The sequence below is a fragment of the Spea bombifrons genome, chromosome 2 (assembly GCF_027358695.1).
Source record: "Spea bombifrons isolate aSpeBom1 chromosome 2, aSpeBom1.2.pri, whole genome shotgun sequence".
Taxonomy (NCBI): Eukaryota; Metazoa; Chordata; class Amphibia; order Anura; family Pelobatidae; genus Spea; species Spea bombifrons.
This window is the reverse complement of record NC_071088.1, coordinates 74575339-74591038: the sequence shown is the minus strand read 5'-3', so window position 1 is coordinate 74591038 and position 15700 is coordinate 74575339. Positions and strand designations below refer to the sequence as shown.

The following is a 15700-nucleotide window of genomic DNA, read 5'->3' as shown; positions in this document are numbered from 1 at the left end:
AGACATCAGATATCATGTCCCTGTTCTCAGTATGATGTCTACCTATGTAAGTTATTGAATCGGCGGAGAGAGTTGGTGGGAGATCATGTAGATTTGTGGTGGTTTCAAATTTTAACTTTGCTATACATTATGAAGGCCCCTCCAAAATAAGCTTCTACTGCAGTAAGAGCTTGGTTAGCTCTTACTGCAGGCTGGAATCAGGGCATAGGCAGATCCAACTGTCACATTCAGCTTTCCTGCAACGTCTTCAACGGAGCTCATGTGAAGATGAATTTGTGCTCCTGGTACACCTTCTGCCCACAAGAAGCATTTGACAGAACACTGTAACTCGTTGGTGCAGTTTGTAGATTTCACAGCCATCTTTACCCCAGGGTGAAAAGTCTTATACTAAACTGCAAGGGCAGCCGGCTTGCCGACAGAACTAGTCTCATGAAATACGACCAATTACTACTACTTCTGCTTCCGTAGAAAATATAAAAGTGAGGAAACTTTTCGAACGGCCCATGTATATATATATATATATATATATCTATATATATATATATATATATATAGATATATAGATATATATTTATATATCCAGAATAATATGTCATGCTCAGTATTTTGGCATCAGCCTGTCCCAGCAGGTCACACACCTCCAACATGCTACACTATCGGCAGGGTTTCCTTGGGGCCCCTCTTTGACCAAAGACCTGTAAAGCAAATTGTCTGGTGTACTTATGGGTGGCCATATTTGTTTTATTTATTTCAGGGATCAGTTATCAAAATTTACCTCACTGATTTTTGGGAAATCCAGACCTGTAGTAAATGTGATATGTAGCTTTTCCCTAGGACAGGTAGAATAGTAGGATAGATAATGGGGTATAAGACCAAAAGCGGTATGTTTATTGTATATTTAATAAATAACTACATTTTTGGCCAGAAACACAGAAATTAAATATGGCTTCCATTCTAGCTTTGTATCAAAAGCCATAAATACATATATGTTTCCCTTCTTTATTTACTAACAAGGGTCAAAGTCTGAGTGCCCAGGCCTCTATGACTAGATAGTATTGTGGTACTAAGCATTAATAGCATTTCAGCAAGGTGCAAAGATCACATTGGAAATTAGAAGGGAGCTTATTGGACAATAGAGAAGTTCATATTCAGGGCTTTATTCGTATTGGCTAATCACTGATAAGAAAATATATCACTTGAGCAGTATTTACACCACTTACGCAAAAACCTGAATCCTGGCTACCCAGTTGGATATGTTCCAGTTTTCTTGGTTACCTACACCATCTGTGTCTACCCCGGTAAGGTGATGTTTTGTATCCATAAACTGCTGTAATATAGCCAATTATATATATATATATATATATATATATATATATATATGAGGTTCAGTGCCACAAAAGATGGTGATGTTGTTTTGTTGTTTAAAAAATGATATGAATACTTAAGGGAGGGAAAGCCAAACATGTTGCTTTCCATCTGTTATTAAACTATAGCAGTCATGATTATAGGTTAGCTTTTGCTAGCATGGGAGTTTACCAGCATCTGAGGAGACTCAGACTGGTCTTCGGGCAACCCTATGGGCCAGTACCAAGTAGCGTTACTCATGTAGCTTTATTGACACTTGAGGTGCCAGATGGATACACAGGCCATTTGCTGTAAGAGTGCCCAGGCCAGATCTGTAGGGATGTTTGTTGGTTACCAATGCTTTAGGGGATTTCCCACCACATAGGATTTTTATCTGGCGCTGGTGCCCCCAGTGGGTTAAGGCCATAGGGAAACCAGGTCCCCAATCTTCTTAATCTTGGACTGCACTTCCTATTAGTGGACATGCAGCACCTTCCCTCCCAGACCAAAATCAAGGTACGGATAGATCCTCTAGGGTCTCCCCCTAAGAGGAGACCCACTGTGGTATTCAAAGAAGATTGCTTTTTGGTGGGAGGGATGGTTGAGGTTTTTGGTCACCATCCCTCCCACCAAAAAGCAATCTTCAGGATCGCAGCTCCACTGTGTCATTTTCCAACGTGACAAATAAACCGTGACAAAAATTAAATCCACACATAACCCAAACAACAAAAAGTGCTTGATCACCCACCATAGGCCAGGGCATTTTTAAGTGAGGGATACAAAAAAAAAGTGCATGCTTTGAAGGGTCCAGGTGATTTCTAGCATACTTACCAACTCAACCCCGTGTAGCGAAGGTGACCCTGCACAAACACATAAATACGTGATAAGTGCTCTTGGGGACCAAACCAGGAGCTCTAGAAATCATACCCTGGCTTTGTGAATCCCACTCGGCCTTTTCGCCAGAGGACCAAGCTTTCCCTTCCTCATATGTACTCACTTGATCTTAGCCAAAAGGGAGCTCACAATTGGACATGTTTAAGTTTACGTGTGCATACAGGTTATAATTATCCTTCCTGTGGATTTGGAAGATCCTTACTTTGGGACTGGTAAGTATGACCACGCTTATCGATATTTATAGGAGCTGATTTTGAAACAAAACATCAAAACATTCATATCAAGAAACATCTTGAACATCCATAGGTTTGTGAGATTCCAAAAAGAGGGACTTTTAACCCCTGTCCCCCTCAGCTGCTCTGCTTTAAATAGTTTGGGCCACTTCCTTGCAATTCCACATATAACCACTAGTGTTACAATGGTGGTATCAACACCCAGAATGAATCCTTTCATTTTTCCACTTACAGGTCCTCTGTTCTTTCCATTTGGTTTATAAAACCTTTTTTAGATCTGCATAGTAAAGTAAAGTGATTATTTATACTATATGTATTATATACCAATATTTATCTATAAATGTATGTATATAATCTTTGTGAATTAAATTATGCTCTGTAGGGAAGCTATAAATTGGGCCCCCCCTCTGAGCTTTTATACCCTTCTATTGGGCTACCTGCTGAGATATACACCTATTTGGGCAGGCTTAGGTCCTATCAAGACAGCTGACACTCTAGTGATATGCTGATGAGTGGTGTGTTATAGATAGCGTATTTGTACGTTGAAGCATTGCTTTGTTTAAATGAGGGCTGGGGGCTGAATCATTACTTTTATTTGGAATAGCCCTCACCCTGGACAATCAAGAGGTATAGTCTGTGACAAGGCAGTTGGTGCATGCGGGTCACTTTGTAAAAAGTCCACCATATAGGCTACTGTGGTGTACATTGTATATTCATTTTGATGTGTATAAATGGTTGCATGCAGGGTAAGAGTTCAGCTGAATCTTGCTTTGAGCACCAGCCCCAGGACCTGCATGGGCTCAGCAAGTTCCCTAACCTAAGAGCTCATGGCCCCCAGTGATTCCTCCAAACACACCCTATAGTTTTCTCATTGAAAATAAGCCATGTTATAATGCATATCTATTGTAAGAATTTTGTTTCGGTGTTCAAAATGCCATTTTTGTGTTGAGACTTATGGCTGACAGCTCGACTTTACTAAAATATGTTACTTGGCTTTATGACCTGTTGATGATATAGGGTAGATATAGTAAACAAATATTTCTCCAGCTGTCCAAACATACATTGTGATTTCTAAAAGTATGAAGAGCAGCATAATGATATGGATACATACATTTACCATCTTTTATATAATATATATATATATTATATAAATGTTGCAGATGCGCTACATGGTTATACATGGGTTGCACCATGTATTATATAGTGATTGTGTGCCTTTTTTTTGTTAATGGATCTACCTTTTGGCATTTTCTCCCCATTGTTGCACCTGTATAAATCACCCTCCATGTATCTAAACACTATAAAGATTATGAAGACCCACCAATTCAGTTTGCCACACTTTCCATTTGGAGATTTGGTTTTATAGTGATTATGAAGATGTATATTTTTATTGCCTAAGAAAAGTCTGTTCTTCAAGTGCTTTTTTTTTTTTTTTCTCAGCCATCACATGTCTCAAATTTCTGTAGCCCTGTACTAGGGAGAGTTCATTTGCATGCATGATTGAACATTGTTCACACCCCTTCTATTCAAATGGAGATAGACCAGGTTTGGAAAGTTCTTTAAGTAACACAGTAGTGTCTTCCAGCTTTGAGATTTGTAGGACTGAGTTGTAGGTGTAGAAAGACCTCTGGGGATATTTCAAATTCTTACTGTGTTACTCCACGCTTTTCTTTGCGAAGAGTTCCTTGGGAATGTAAGTATCAATTAATGAGAGTGTGCGTTTTCCTTTTTTTTGTTGGGCTTCACGTTTCCATCTGTTTCAGATCGTATTAAGCTGGGCAACAGACCTTTTTTCTGAATGTTTTCCCCTATCCTCCCACCCAAGCAGAGGAAATAGTGTTTGTTGTAGAGTTTTCTCTAGTACCTTTCACTTATGAGTATACCAGCATGTGAGATTGTGGTCCCCTGATATTAACTGGTCCAAGCTGGGATTATCTGTGTATAATGGTAAAGCTTCTTGTTTCTTATTATATTTCATTGTTTATCTTTATTGTTTTTTTTATAAGTTGAATTCCCAGCATATCCCAAGAAAAAACATTTGACAGCGAGCGTACAAACTCTTAAGTGTGTGTGCCAAAATAAGTTAATATTTACCGTTTTATCTTAAATAGGTGAGGTTTGAATTAATTTCACATCTAGATAACAAAACAAAAAAACAACTTGTACTTTTAGGTATAGATATATTTCCATGTAGAGAACTTTGGGAATAAAAGTATATATGTAAAGCCTTTTTAGTTTCTAGATTGCTCCTTGGAGGTCCAAGATATTTTGGGATATCAGTTTGGTGAAGAATGCTGGTATACATCATTCAACCTTCCTTAATGGTCAAAGGCAATTTCCCCTGGTTAAGGGTCTTTGACAGTTGATAGTTTAAAAGGAACGTGATATCGGATGCAGAGCTAGTTTTGTTAACAACTGGCTTGGAGAAATTCTTTTCCTTTTCACTGGTAAGAATTGTTTTGCTTTGGTGGGACTGAAAGCAGGGAATGAACCATGACCTTTGTTACTTAATTACTAGTGCACTTTGGTGAGCACACAAAAGAATGCATGGGTGGCATAGATCTGTCAAATTCCTTCTCAGTTCTTTCTGGATTTGGATTAGTAAAATGTATCATTTAAAGTGACGGTAATTTCCTTATTAGCAGATTTTCCTGTAACATCTATTAGCCAATTAGTTCTTTTCAAAGCCAAAGCCATTCTTATACTGACCTTTTGTGTAGTAGACTGGTTTTATTTAACAATAACTCATTGTCAGAATGGAGTTTTGTTTTGCAGAACAAAAAAAGTTGTCTTTATCTGGTTGAAGTAGAGTAACGTTTATATTTTTTTTTTTTATTGTGTTAGTCAATTTTGATGTCTCTAGTAATTTATGGTGAATTGTTATCTTCAACAAGCATTTTCGAGACCTCAGGCTCCTTCTTTAATATGTCAATGTGTGCATAGCTTGTAGTAGTAATAATAATAACAAGTTTCTCCTGTCCCTTCTATATTTAATAAGCTCTAACATATATTCCGCAGAGCTATAGCGTACTTATATCTGTCTCTGTACGTGTTATAAGTTTCTTGCCATTATATCCACATGGAACTTGATGAAGATTAAGAAGACCTATGCATTGCTGAATGTCATGAGACCCTGATGTTCCATGACAATATTCTAAAAGTATTTTATTGAACGATGTTGTGTATTATCTCTTTATATTGTATGATATAGTGATAGCTGTTGTTAGTACCAGATTTATTTTTTATTCACTTTTAATTCCTCCATGCATGTTTAAATGAGAAGTGGCCAGCTTTGTGCTACTATTATAAGATTCATATCACAAGAATTCAAGTCGCTTTACTGATGTGGTTAGCACTTGTAGAGTTCAAATAAATCTTTCACTGAGATACCTGTGATTAGTTGAAAAGGCCTATATCTCAAAAGAGCATCAGTTGGAAGACATGATGAATTAGCAGTGAATGTTGTGAACCAGCTCCAGAATGTGTGACCCTAAAATAGGGAGATTGGACTAACAACACTGAGAGCTGCCAGGTTTGTTTGTATAGGGTTCAATTTCATCTGAAAAAGACCCCTCTTCAGTTCCATGGGCTTTTCCCTAAGATCTACAGTCCTAGATGTGAATATAAAAGCCCAAGTTGCAATTTAGTTAGAATTCAAATGGAATGTAAACACTTAACAAGAATTATAAATGCGTGCAACCTATAAAGGCCTAGACATTCATATTCCTGGCTTGCTGCTAGAATAATAATGACCAATAAGCCTCATTTATGGTGTCCTTAAATTGCTTTAAATTTCTCTCTTGGGTGAAAATGCAGTGCAGTCCCACTGATTCAGCATCTTGATAAGCAATATAGCCATGAAAAACTTGGGGTAATTTTGACATAGTGACGGGCTAAGCAATATATGGCGTTACGGAATCCCCAATATTTAGAATGTTTTTTGAATGGTAATTCACTGGGCATGCGCTGCATTCTTTCTTTGTTTTGTGTACTGATAACAAGGTCACATGTAGACCTTTCTTGTAAAATGTCTAATAAAACTTTGGATTGGGAGTATAAATTGAGAGACTTTGATCCCTAAACTTTTAAAAATCTGAAGAATATGGGTATATGGTAGTTGCAAAATTCTATGTAAATCCAGGTTTTGTCCTTGATGAATTGTACCTTGTGTGCTATATCGCGTATTCCGCAGCTCTACAGGCTGTAATGTGTTCTATCCTAAACCCGGACAGAGCCAAAGCCAGCTCTGTGGGCCCATACACAATCCAACCAATGGAGACACATCTCTCTGGATTGGGTGATCACACGGTTTATTTAATAGGGAGATGATTAAAGAAAACACGGGCAGGAACGAACTGGGGTTTCAAATTGGCCCTGGCATTTTAAAGAGAGTGGCCAGTAAATGTCATGCATGTGCCAACCTGCTGGATACATATGCACAGCTCAATGTATCCAGAAGTTGGTCACACGCTAAAGGACAGGATCGTTCATGCGAACTGAAGTAAAGGTATATGGAAGGTGCCATTGGTCACTGGCCCCCCCCATGCATTTGCCCAGTGTGCCCAGGTTGCCAGGTCTGCAATGATGAACTGTTTTTAGGCTAAAGTAGCCTTCTGGTTACCATAATGTGGGAGAAAGCACCCAAGCTAGATCTTGTTCCAATTTATGCTCTTCTCCCTCCTGCTGAATAGAGATTGGAATTCGGCTTGGGCCAATGTCCACCGCGGCCTTGGTTAGAAAACATAGCTTATTCAAACAAAGAAGCACAAAAAGGTAGCCATGCTCCCTGGAGCATACAATCAACCAGCTATTACAAGATATATTTTCCAGTTCTCCAAATGTAACCTGCTGTGGTGATGTTGTAACAGGATATTTTTTTTGCTCCTTCATGTAAAGGCATCAGTTTCCATTGGAGCCATTAACGAGCTAATGTTTGGATTTGTAAATAGTATGCCTTTTGGATTTTACAAGCTTCTTTTGTTTTACTTTATTTTGCAGTAACCTGTTTTGTCCATCAATTCAGCATGTCCAAGGGTGACTCCGACTGTACTTCAAAAGGTATGTCATTTCATTTGGGGAAAAAAATATATGTATTTAGTAGAACTTAATTGTAAAGACCAGTGCATTGCAACCAAGTTATGATGTACATAGTGCTTATATAGATTGGTTACACATAACTGGAGAGTTTACATACAAAACTATTCATTATTTGTTGCATTAGAAGAATATTGGGATGCATTTAAATAGGCAAATATATTGCCATTAGTGTATAATCCAACTTTAGATGATTCACTAAACCACTAATTGTAGGGGAAACATTCACCTCACCACGTTAACTATACATTATGAAGGGATAGCCTCTGTAATCTTCTCTTGAAGGAAAGACACATGTAAGCTTGCATAATGCAGGGTTAACCCTTTATAATGCATAATGAAGCTAAGTTAGAGCAAATGTAATCCAAGTGCACAGAAGGGCCACTTTGCAAGCTGGATACATAATTTTTTGTGTGTGATACACACATGTATATGTATGTATGTGTATATATATGTATGTGTAAATCACACACATATTCCTTGGCAACGTATAATAAGTGCATTGTTTAATAACAATGTTTCTCAGTTTTTAATGTTATCACAAGGTATCACATGTGATGAGTATAAATAAAAAAAAAATAATATTGCTAAGCAGTTATACAAAAACTATCCAGTTTGAACAATAACTGTTAAAAATAACAGTGATATAATAACTAAATAATGGTGACAATTTTGCCAGTAACTCCCTGTACGCTGCCCTCACTAAAGTGTTTGTGTTACAGTGTGTTTCTACATTGGAGAGAGTGATAGCGAAGACGAGGATGAAGGCTTTGTTAACGACTGCCAGTGAGTATCACTTGACAGAAAGTCTGTGATTAACCTGCAATAGAGTTTTATTAAAGCAAGAATTTCTGTAGCCATGAGGAAAACACCCTGCTTACACAATAAGCACTTCAGCGATTACAAAGTAACCATCGCAGTTGCAGGTTGTATCGTTGGATATAAGACCAGGTGCTTTCAGGCTTATAGCTTGTAAGATCTGGTTGTATTTTACATGCTTTCTTCACGTTTTACGCCCTTTTAACTCTTTATTGAGCCTACATTATTTTAACAGCGTGTTTCTCTCTCTTTAAGGTGCCCTCACATTTCCCCTTCTATATCTCCTGCATATAGATTATCCCCATTTGACATATTTTTCAATTTAATTCTCCATCTTTGTACTGTTAATCATTCTTGTTGATAGGGGTCCAACATAATCCCTACAGCCAGACTGACCTGGTAAATGAGTCTGGAGTCAGTTCTTGATTGTACACATAGATGATTCTTATGATTCCATACCTAATTTTTAAGAAATGACGCACAGAACTCATTTTGGACACAATGTTTTTTTTTTATTTATTGCTTTTTTTATTTTATTCTGATGTAGCTTGTTTCCATGTTCATATACTGATAGATATGTTATTGTTTAAGGATATGAGTTTTGTTCCCAGGCTTTCTCCATCTTCATGTGTACCCTTGCTGCTTCATATCTGGAATGACACCAATAGTTGGGAAGAGGGACAAGATCCTCCATTGGAGGTTGCTGTGAAGATTCTGAGGATCCTACAGGGACTAGAGAGATCCCCACAGCAAAGACAAGAAACACTTCTTAAATATAATGCCTATCTGGTGAGAACTGATGTCTGATTGCTGAAGGTCTCTTTGAGTTTAGAAGTTGTGTAGCGTGAGGGAATTCTATGTATCTCCTGGATCTAGTGGCTACCTGCTGTTGCAGGTGCTAGGATACACTCCTCGATAATGCCCAGAGAACTGGCCGTGTTTGTGGCCAGCACAAGTGGTTTTGAGGAGATTAGGTAAACAAATTGAAAGCCACGCCTTTTTTCTAACCCATTTTAACCCTTGTAATACACTGTCGGGATACATGCCTGCCAACGGAAGTCTTAGTGACATCACAGCCTTTCAATGACATGTATCGTTGCAGACCGAATTTTCTAGTATCTCCTACATTAGTATGTCCAAAATATAACAAAGAGCAGTGTGGGTGGAAATATGATGCCCTGCGTGCAGGAGGCATGCGGTTTTCAGTAAACATTTTCTGTTTACATTGGAGATACCCGGTAATCATGCTTTTGATAACTTATTGGACGTTTTAGGTAACTATTCTGTGATTTCCAAATTTTTTTCATTTTCTAAAATATATATTGATTTCTACTTTATTGATTTTTATTTTCTTATTTTTAGAATCATCGCATCTTTAAAGTGTCAGCCGCACTGCAGGAATACAGAGAGAGGCTGTGTGCTCAGGTGCAACATATCTACTGCACAGCAGTACTTTATAAACTCATTTGATATATAATTGGTATATGCAGTGGGTATAAATACATTTTCTTCAACTTTGAGATCTTGTAAGGCTGCATCTTAATGCTGAGCACTGGCTCATGACCTTACATGACCATATTCATGACTTGCTAAATGAGCTGACCCTGAGACTCATGAAACCCTTTATTAGCCCAACTTGAATATTTTTTGTAGTTACTCACCAAATATGTTGACCAAATGGCTCTAATAGAGGTCCTCTAGGAAAACTTGGAACTTTCTGGCTCCTGCTACCCAGAGCCCTCCACTCGAATGAAGCCGGTGGGCTAGCCCCACACAGAGGGAGATGCCATTGTTGTAGAGGAAGAGGGCAGGGAGTGGGGCGTGCTGTACACCTTCTCCCGCCACCCAGAGTTTCCCCAGGTTGACCCAGAGGAGCAGAGCTTCTCATAGAGTATCCAGGAAAAACTCAGAATTCCTTGCTATGCGTTATTCCCTTCTGCATATTTATCTCTAATTTTCAGAATATAATTTTTATAATATAGTACATATAACATATGATTAATACAGTACACCCTTGAATAAATTTGTATTTTATATGCCTGTTAAAGGTAGTTTCCATTCTAGAGGAAAGAGAACAGCAGGAACTCTCTGGAATAAAAGAAGAAATTAAAGAAATTAAGGTAAAATATGTGCTTATCTTGCTCATAATAAATACAGATCTTGGCTGTTGTACACTTGGAAACATCGGTGTAGGGATAGGTAGTCTTTGTGACTGTAGATGTGGTTTGCACTGCAACTCTCATTCCTCAGCCAACCAAAGGCTGAGGATTGCAGTTCCGTAACAGAAATGCGTGTTGCTTACACCTGTCTGAATATATATCTTTATATATTATTTCCATATTAGTTGAAAGGGAAATTATGCATGATGTTGGAGTTTCCAAACTAAAGCATTGCAGTGGACGCTGAATTTGGTGAATTTAGAGAACCTGACACGTATTTTAAATATTTCAATAGCATTTAATTGGGGTTTTTTGACAAGACTTCCAAAGAGACAAACTTGGTCTGCCAAAATATAAAAAAATACTCAAATTTCCAGGCACAATTTTAATAGTGAGTTTGGGTCAGTTAAATACTGGAATAAAATATTCTGGAAGGTCAGTCCAATTAAGTTTGTCTTCTTGGAAGGGTTGATTCAGCTCTACAGAATGCATGGTTAAATATGGGATGAATGTTTCGACTCTCTACAATTCACCTAAAAACCTATAGCTTAGTAAATTTAGTTAACATGGAGTTGTAGTACGATTTTTGTTTCATGTTTTACCAATTTGTATGCATGTTAACATGACCACTGAAAACTTATTTTGCAGGAACAGATTCAAAATGCCAAACGATTGTCCAGTCACAGAAATCACGTTGTGCGTAAGGTAAGCAATACAGCACAGTTACTGAAGTCTAATGGGGAAATGCAGACTAGTACATACCATTCATAATGATAATACTTTATTCATGTTATTGGTTATAATTAAACATAAGTTCTTATGACAACAGGGACCGAACAATAATGTTATATAAAGATGGGAATAACCTAAGCCTGGTTGTGCATAAGGGCACACAGCTATATCACCTTTACCAATGGGCGATCACTACTGAACACACTAGTATGCAGCAGCTCTCAATGGTCTGATGCAAAAGATGAGAGATCACCTTTAAAACCTGGGCCATGTATACTATGGAGGACTGGACAGGCATCGAAAATTGCCTATTACGTGCCACCTAATGTAGAGCACTTGGATTTGATATGTAATTTTATATCATGCATATATAAAAGTAGTTTTAACTGTTGTTGAGTTCAGGATGAATATACTCCAATGTCGTATACGGTTTACATAGCTTCCAACTGTCTCAATTTGAGCAGGATAGTCCCCATGTTCCAAGCTGACCCACTATACTACATTTCAAAGCAGTGGTGATCATAGGCTGATTGAGAGTACACTTGGTAGTCAAATGTATTAAGGGCTGTGCTTTTGCGAACCTTCCATGTGGCTTTGTTACAACCTATTGTATAGCGCAGAGCCTGGATACATCATATCTTTGTGTTCTGCTTCAATAGAAGCTGCAAAGGCTGGTACATTGCAATGCTCGTCCTGGTAGGTTGAGGGGGAGAATGAGTTGGTGCAGAACCAAACATGATTTAAGTGCCTCTGGTATAAGGAGCAGTGTCTAGAGGCAAGTCGGAAGTCGGCTTGGGTGCATCTCAGCTCTTACATGTCTAATTGAGCCCCCATTGCTTGTTTTTGTTTTCTGTATAGACCCACTCTTTTCTAAGAAATGTTAGAGGATTATTGGTTGGCACAACGCAATTAAAACCGGTAAGTGCAAAATTGACTGTATTCTACTAAAATTGTAACTTTGAATGTAGACTGATTTTGGAGGATGGGTGTCAATGGCTTTAGTTTCTAAAATCACTGTTTTTATACAAAAGAGTCCTTATTTATTGGCAAAGCATGCTATTATTGAACACTGTTTTCTCCTTAATACTCCAGATCTGTGGCTTTTCTTTTATATACTACTCTTCTTCGAGATATACCTGTTTGTCCACATTATAATTGCTGGGCTGACCTTTCTCTCTAGTAAAAGAGCTGGGATGGCAAAAGCTAAATGGTTCTTCCTTAATATTCTTCTTCCTCACAGGAACTGGGCTTGGAGAAAGAAAACCTTCATATTGTCATGTCCCAAACCAAGGAGTAAGTACTAGGCATGTGCATGGCGAGAAAAATTGCTTTGGACAAAATTTTCATTTAGTTTCCCAGCCGTTCGTTTCAGCTGAAATTCAGCAGTCTTTTATTTATTTTTGTTTTTAATAAAAATTAAGAGAAGGTTCCCTCAGAGTAAGGACGGTCCAAGAGCTGCATCAGCAGCGGTATTAGTAGAACACTGCGACTGGGTCGGCAGACACTGGCAGATGATAGGCACATGGAGCCTGGATTTCCCCAATAGTATTGGTTTTTTTTTTTTTTTTTTTTTAAGTTCCTCCAGTGTAAGGGCAGTGAAAAAGGTGCAGTAGTTGTAATAGTAGTAAAGTACTGGGCCTAGGCAGGCAGATAATAGGCACATGCAGCCCCAGCAGCAGGAATACATTTCCCCAATATTTTATATTATGCCTGGTCACCAATATTTATCAATGAAGAATAATACATGATAAATGATGATATAGAAATATAATGAAAATGACTTGTCCACAAGTTACAGGTTTGTCTGGTAGCATAAATGGGTAACTGTTTGAATCAATTAAACTCCACTCAGTAATAGGGGGAAAAATGTCTGCTGCAGTTGATGTAATACAATACAGTAACAGCTTCTCCAGTCCACCAACAGTACATTTTCTACACTATTAATTAACTTGCAGTATGATATATGAGTAACGAGCATCAATCTTAGCCTCTGCTAAGCTAACTGTCACCGTCTCACACTCCAACTCCCATCAGTCTGTAACTGCAGATACTGACAAGTTAAAATGGCGTCCACACACTTATATATATATCCAATGCTTGTCCCCTCCCCCTGTAAATGCTGATTGGCCAGAGTGAAAAACATAAGGAGAAACTCCTACAAGCTGTTGGACCCATCAATCACAGCTATAACAATCAATGCGACCGCCCCCATTTTTGGCTACGTCTACCCTGTCATTAATATGTACCTTCCTACACATAGCCTCTCCTACTGTGCCTCATAAACGAGCACCAAAATGCCTTGTAATGGCGGCTACACGTGTAAACTAATCCAAACAAATTTTCGTCACTTTTGAAATTCATTTTCGGTAGTTTCGTCTGAAAAGGCCCTCGTTTTTGTTGATTCGTACGTACAGTAAAAATAAAGTTAGTACAAAAACAAATGCACAAGTCTAGTAAGTACTGTGCTTCTAAAAGGCCATAATTAATAACACATTACAATAACCAAATATGAAGACAAGATTGTATTTTCACATAGATTTGCTATGTTCGGAAGAGGAGGTGATTTATAATGTGTTTGCACACTGCACTGCACTGATCACATTCCAAAATCTATCACATGGAATTTAAGATAAAAATATTAATTCAGGCATAGTTTTGCTAGTATTTTTTTTTCTAGTGTATAAAAGAAAATGTATTTTTACCATTTAAATTTGTCATTACTGTATGATAAATGAACATGGGGCGAAGGGGTTTGTGCTAATTTGCTAACCAATCAAGACCGCTTTTCGTGGCAATTACAAGATGTGAGAATGATTGTGGATTGCAAAACTTTTTTTTTTTTAAATTCGGAATCTTATTGTCAAGAAGACTTACATGTGTTTTTTCCATGTTGACTTAATAATAACGTTGGTGTCTTGGTGACTAAATCTGCATTGTTTCCGCATTTTTTCCCAAAAGGGGGAGAGGCAGGCAGATTTTCAAGATCATATGGTGTGCAGATGGCTTACCTGATTTATTTTTTCATAAGCGTAATGCCTACTAAATTACTACTCGGTTGATTTAGGATATCATTAAAGGTCCGCTCGAGATGGACTTTAATAAATAAACCCCTTTTTAAAACCATTTAACAGTGAGTTTTGGATATCTTATAGCACAGGGGTGTCCAACCTGCGGCCCTCCAGCTGCTGCAGGACTAAATCTCCCATAATGCTTTTTCAGCTAAGGGGCTGGCTGAGGAGGATGGGAGAAAACTATTTTCATATATAAATGCCGCCTAAATCGTATTTTATTTTCCAGAATGGAAGAGCACACACTTCTCGAAAAGGAACTTGAGGATTCTGTTACATGTCTACGGCTCTGCAAGCTACACAGTCAAAGAAGAAAATGAACTGCCTAGTTAATAAAGCTTTGCCAATACTTCAGGCCTCATGTCTTCCATATCTTACAATGCAACTTCTGCCACCAGATGGCAAACACTGTGTGACCAGTACAGATTTAACCAATTTAGGTTAATTACACTCTTAGGAAGAATGTCAGTGCATATGGACGAGGGAGCGGAATATGTTTGTTGAGAGGAGTGCAAGTGAAAACTATCAAGGCTTGCAATCGAGTGGCCAAATTGCCCCTGTAACCAAGTAACTGACTGATCAAGAAGTGAAAAAATGTCTCGGGGGGACTCTCCCAGGTATGGTGGATACATCATGGGACCTATCAGGGCTTTATGCGTTACATAGGAATTGCAATAATAAATATTCAAACCAAAGATTTAACTACATTCTTAATCTGCAAGTAAAGTGTTTACCACACAGAAGGAAATATGAAACTGTCGGGGGCAGGCTCACTTTAGAAGGCTGAGCTTCAGACCCGTTATCATGCCAATATATCCACTAAGCAAATATTAGAATATGCCCCATACACATGCTTTAAAATTTTTAGTGTACTTGTGACATTATTCCCGTCTGCAGCTTCCCTCTACACATTCTTCAATATGTGGGCAAATTTCCATGTTGTGATGCATGCCAATATATTCATGTTATTCATGTTCCTGGACTAGTGGAAGGTTTCGCGTAACTTCATCCATACAAAGCCCTAACCCAAGTATGATGATACTCAGGCATTGGGTTCAGTTATATAATGTTTCCTGCAAATCTGTTCTAATGCAATAAGGTCCATGTTCATTGCCGAAGTATGGCTATTATTTAACACCTTATTACTTCAGAGTTCGCGTTTTTCGTTGTTCCTTTTTTCATACACCACTCTTATTCAAGCAGCACTGTTTCAGCTTGAACGTGGTTTCATACTTTTCTTTCAAGAAATCTACCCACATCCAACCGGTATAGAAGAGAGAGATCTCCAGCTGTTCTTGAACTATAGTTTTGTCCAAATGCCATCTGTGTATCAAAAGAGTTTAGTTGGACAAGTGGA

The 15700-nt window shown here is 38.1% G+C and overlaps 1 protein-coding gene across 1 annotated transcript; it reads left to right on the top strand.

Annotated features, from left to right (window-relative positions):
* The first annotated feature begins 1201 nt into the window (after positions 1-1201).
* On the top strand, positions 1202-14693 carry LOC128472853 (uncharacterized). The gene is made up of 10 exons (XM_053454818.1): positions 1202-1298; positions 7470-7529; positions 8288-8351; positions 8996-9173; positions 9747-9809; positions 10433-10504; positions 11192-11248; positions 12134-12193; positions 12516-12568; positions 14573-14693. The coding sequence occupies exons 2-10, from the start codon at positions 7496-7498 to the stop codon at positions 14661-14663; spliced, it is 672 nt and encodes a 223-aa protein (XP_053310793.1). The 5' UTR covers positions 1202-1298; positions 7470-7495; the 3' UTR covers positions 14664-14693.
* Positions 14694-15700: the final 1007 nt, after the last annotated feature.

What these genes read in the sequence shown, in the direction of transcription:
- LOC128472853 (XM_053454818.1), top strand. Translation starts at nt 7,496, where the DNA reads ATGTCCAAGGGTGACTCCGACTGTACTTCAAAAG. An exon ending in TTAAATATAATGCCTATCTG is followed by an intron (nt 9,174 to 9,746) that starts GTGAGAACTGAT and finishes TCTTATTTTTAG; the next exon opens with AATCATCGCATCTTTAAAGT. An exon ending in AAGAAATTAAAGAAATTAAG is followed by an intron (nt 10,505 to 11,191) that starts GTAAAATATGTG and finishes CTTATTTTGCAG; the next exon opens with GAACAGATTCAAAATGCCAA.